The following is a 3504-nucleotide window of genomic DNA, read 5'->3' as shown; positions in this document are numbered from 1 at the left end:
AATCTTTTATTTTAAAAAAATTAAAATAATAATGTAAATAATTGTTTTAGAAAATGATTCTAAAACATTCAGCTTTTAGAAAAACTGTTTTTTAATTTGAAATTTGCTGTTTTTAAAGCGTAACGAGTAACATGCGGTCAATATATCATCCCTCTCTTCCCTCCTTCCCTCCTTCCCTCCTTCCTTCCTTCTATTCTACCTATAAAAGCCACGCTTGTGTGTGTCTTGTGCATGTGTTGGTTTTCCATCTGTTCATCTGTATCGTTCTGCTCCATATCTTCCAAGCTTGATGGAGGTAACTCATCACAAATTTTTGTTTTTGTTTCTTTCTTTTTCGATTTAATCGATTGAATTTACTCGGTGCTCGGTTCTAGATCTGTAATTGTTTGCATTTAGTCATTGATGTTCATATGAATTTTAGGTGAATTGTTCATAATATATGTATATAATTGACTATTGATGTTCACATTTTTTTAAAGTTTTCTGTGAGTTCAGATTGTTTCTTTTTGTTATGGACTTTGGTTCCTGTTATAATGTGCTAATTGTTTGCAGTTGCAGCTTTTTTTTGGATGTTAGATTATGAATTTATGATTATATGTTACTGCCTGTGGTTTGAAGATTGCAGATGCATTTTGATTTTCGATTTGGATATGGAACAATAAGATCTGATTGTTAGTTTAAAGATTAAAATTCAGTAACCGACAGTTCGTTTTGGATTGGTCGATTTAGCTCTAATTCGCGTTTTTCTTCGTTTTTAGGTCAGATCATTAACTTGCAAGAGTTTCTGCCACTGCTTTCCAACTATTCGAAGAAATGTCTAGCTGAAAACCGTATTTGCTTCATTTCTGAATTTTCAAGTATATTATAGTTCTTAGAAAGAGGAAGAGAATGCAGAAAGATGTGTTTGCAAGCTAAGAGGCCTTTCTCTGATGATTCTGAGTCTCGAGCTCGATTTGAGTCATCCTCATTTCTCTTGAAAGAAATTGGACTTGTGCATATCCAGTTATGTGGTAATATTATTATGCTAAATTTGAGAATACCATGATCTTTGTGAAGATGGTTAAGTAATCTCTTCAATCCTTGAAAGAATTAAACCATATTTCCTGATTTTGGTTAGACTCTTTTTGTCGATTTAGTAAATGGATCGAAAAGGGGGTGTTTTGATGCAACGTTACGAGTTAGGGAAATTGTTGGGGCAGGGGAATTTTGCCAAAGTCTACCATGGTAGGAACATCGAGACAGGGGTGAGTGTAGCGGTTAAGATAATAGACAAAGAGAAGGTTTTGAAAGTCGGGATGATGAATCAAATCAAGAGAGAGATCTCGGTGATGAGATTAGTCAAACACCCAAATGTAGTTCAGCTCTACGAGGTTATGGCTAGCAAAACCAAGATCTATTTCGTGTTAGAATACGTGAAAGGAGGCGAGCTCTTTAACAAGGTGGCTAAAGGGAAGCTGAAAGAGGATGCTGCAAGAAACTACTTCCAACAACTCATCTCCGCCATCGATTTCTGCCATAGTCGAGGTGTTTACCACCGCGATTTGAAACCAGAGAATTTGTTAGTAGATGATGACGGGAATTTGAAGATTTCGGATTTTGGATTGAGTGCTTTGGCTGAAACTAAGAGGCAAGACGGTTTACTTCACACGGCTTGTGGTACACCTGCCTACATTGCTCCTGAAGTTTTTCACCTGAAAGGGTATGATGGGGCAAAAGCCGATATTTGGTCTTGTGGGGTGGTCTTGTTTGTGCTTTTGGCCGGTTTTCTTCCCTTTCATGACTTGAACCTTATGGAGATGTATAGAAAGATCGCAAGGGCGGAATTCAAGTATCCGAATTGGTTTCCAACTGAAGCACGAAGGTTAGTGTCAAAGATATTGGATCCAAACTCGGAAACCAGGATTTCCATTGCAAAAATAATGGAAAACTCATGGTTTACAAAGGGTTTTGAAACAGTACACACAGAAAACAAGGTTTCTGGTGGTTTAGAAAGCCGCTGCCAGACCAAACCAAATGAGTCTGTAATATCCCATTTGGAGGTGGTGCCTGCGGATTGTATGATGTACACAGATCTAACGTTTGTTTCTCATTCGGTAGAAGTAACAGGAGGTTTGGAAAAAGTCGCTAACTTGAACGCGTTTGATATCATTTCATTGTCACCCGGATTCAACTTAAGGGGATTGTTCAATAACAACGCGGAAGATGAGGAAGAGGTGAGATTCATGTCGAAACAACCGGTCACGACCATAGTTTCGAAACTGGAAGAAATAGCCAAGAGTTTGAAGATGCAAGTAATGAAAAACAATGGTGTTTTGCTAAAAATGGAAAGATCAAGAGAAGGCAAGAATGGTGTTTTAGCTATCGACGTGGAAATATTCGAGCTTACACCTAACATTCACCTCATCGAGGCAAAGCGATCGGGAGGTGATAGGGTCGAGTTTGGAGAGATCATGATCGAGCGTATGAGGTCGTCGCTTATGGACGTCGTTTGAGACAAGCATGGACAAAATCTCACTAAAAATCTCGTATCCCAAATCCATTTCTGTCCACCAATTAAATAAAAAAAATCTGATTTGTCATTACATGATCGATATTAATGGGAGTGGGAGGAGATTTTTATTTCACAGAATCTAAAAAATGGAGAAAAATTATGGTGACAAGCGTAAGAACGGATCTCCATCTTCGATCAATTATAATTGAATGTCAACAGTAATGATGAGGTGTACTGAGATGCATCAGGTCAATTATCTTCTAAAGCACAATACATGGATGTGCATGAGATTAAAGTGATTAAGGGTTCATTTACGCTTCTCATCATAAATTTCTTTCTCACGTGATCCTTTGTCTATGCATTAGTTGTATTTATTTAGAGATGCTTAAGCCATCTATGTATATATGTACTAGTTGTGTATGTGTGCACTTTCATCGGAACATGAGATTTTATGGTACACCAAAAAGTGTAAATTTTTTATTAACAAAAATAGAAAATAAAATTTGAAAAATTATGTTTATATAAAATAAAATGGGTCAAGGGAGGGTGATCGAGGGACCAGACTTTAGATCTCTTTTCTATGGCCGTTACAAGTTGTTGTTAAACATTATTTAATAATTTAAAGAAAAAGGAAAAACTAAACAATAAATAAATAAATAAATATATATATATATATATATATATATATATATATAAATATATAAATATATAAGAGCCTAATCAAATGAGAATTAAATAGTTTGTGATAACCGTGAGTTCCAATGTGAGCCAATCATTTAAATAATTAATGTTATATCCTAAAATAAAATAAAGGGCAAATTGGTAATGTTTTTAACTCATAAAACCCTATATTGATTTACCGACAGTGGTTGTATAAACCGTGTCCTCCTTCCAAACAATAGAGGGTCCCCTATTTACTTTCATCGTGGATCTCCATCTGTGTCCTCCTTCCAATTTATCTGGTCATCCCGTTCTGTTGGTCCCGTAAGGGTCTATAAGAAGAGAATATAATA

At 36.0% G+C, this 3504-nt stretch overlaps 1 protein-coding gene across 1 annotated transcript; it reads left to right on the top strand.

Annotated features, from left to right (window-relative positions):
- The first annotated feature begins 219 nt into the window (after positions 1-219).
- On the top strand, positions 220-2994 carry LOC112512629 (CBL-interacting protein kinase 2-like). The gene is made up of 2 exons (XM_025118689.1): positions 220-295; positions 759-2994. Exon 2 carries the CDS (start codon positions 1140-1142, stop codon positions 2490-2492), a length of 1353 nt encoding a protein of 450 aa, XP_024974457.1. The 5' UTR covers positions 220-295; positions 759-1139; the 3' UTR covers positions 2493-2994.
- The last annotated feature ends 510 nt before the right edge of the window (positions 2995-3504 follow it).

This window comes from Cynara cardunculus (assembly GCF_001531365.2).
Source record: "Cynara cardunculus var. scolymus isolate 2C chromosome LG 5, CcrdV1, whole genome shotgun sequence".
Lineage (NCBI taxonomy): Eukaryota > Viridiplantae > Streptophyta > Magnoliopsida > Asterales > Asteraceae > Cynara > Cynara cardunculus.
This window is presented reverse-complemented; position numbering and strand designations above follow the sequence as displayed.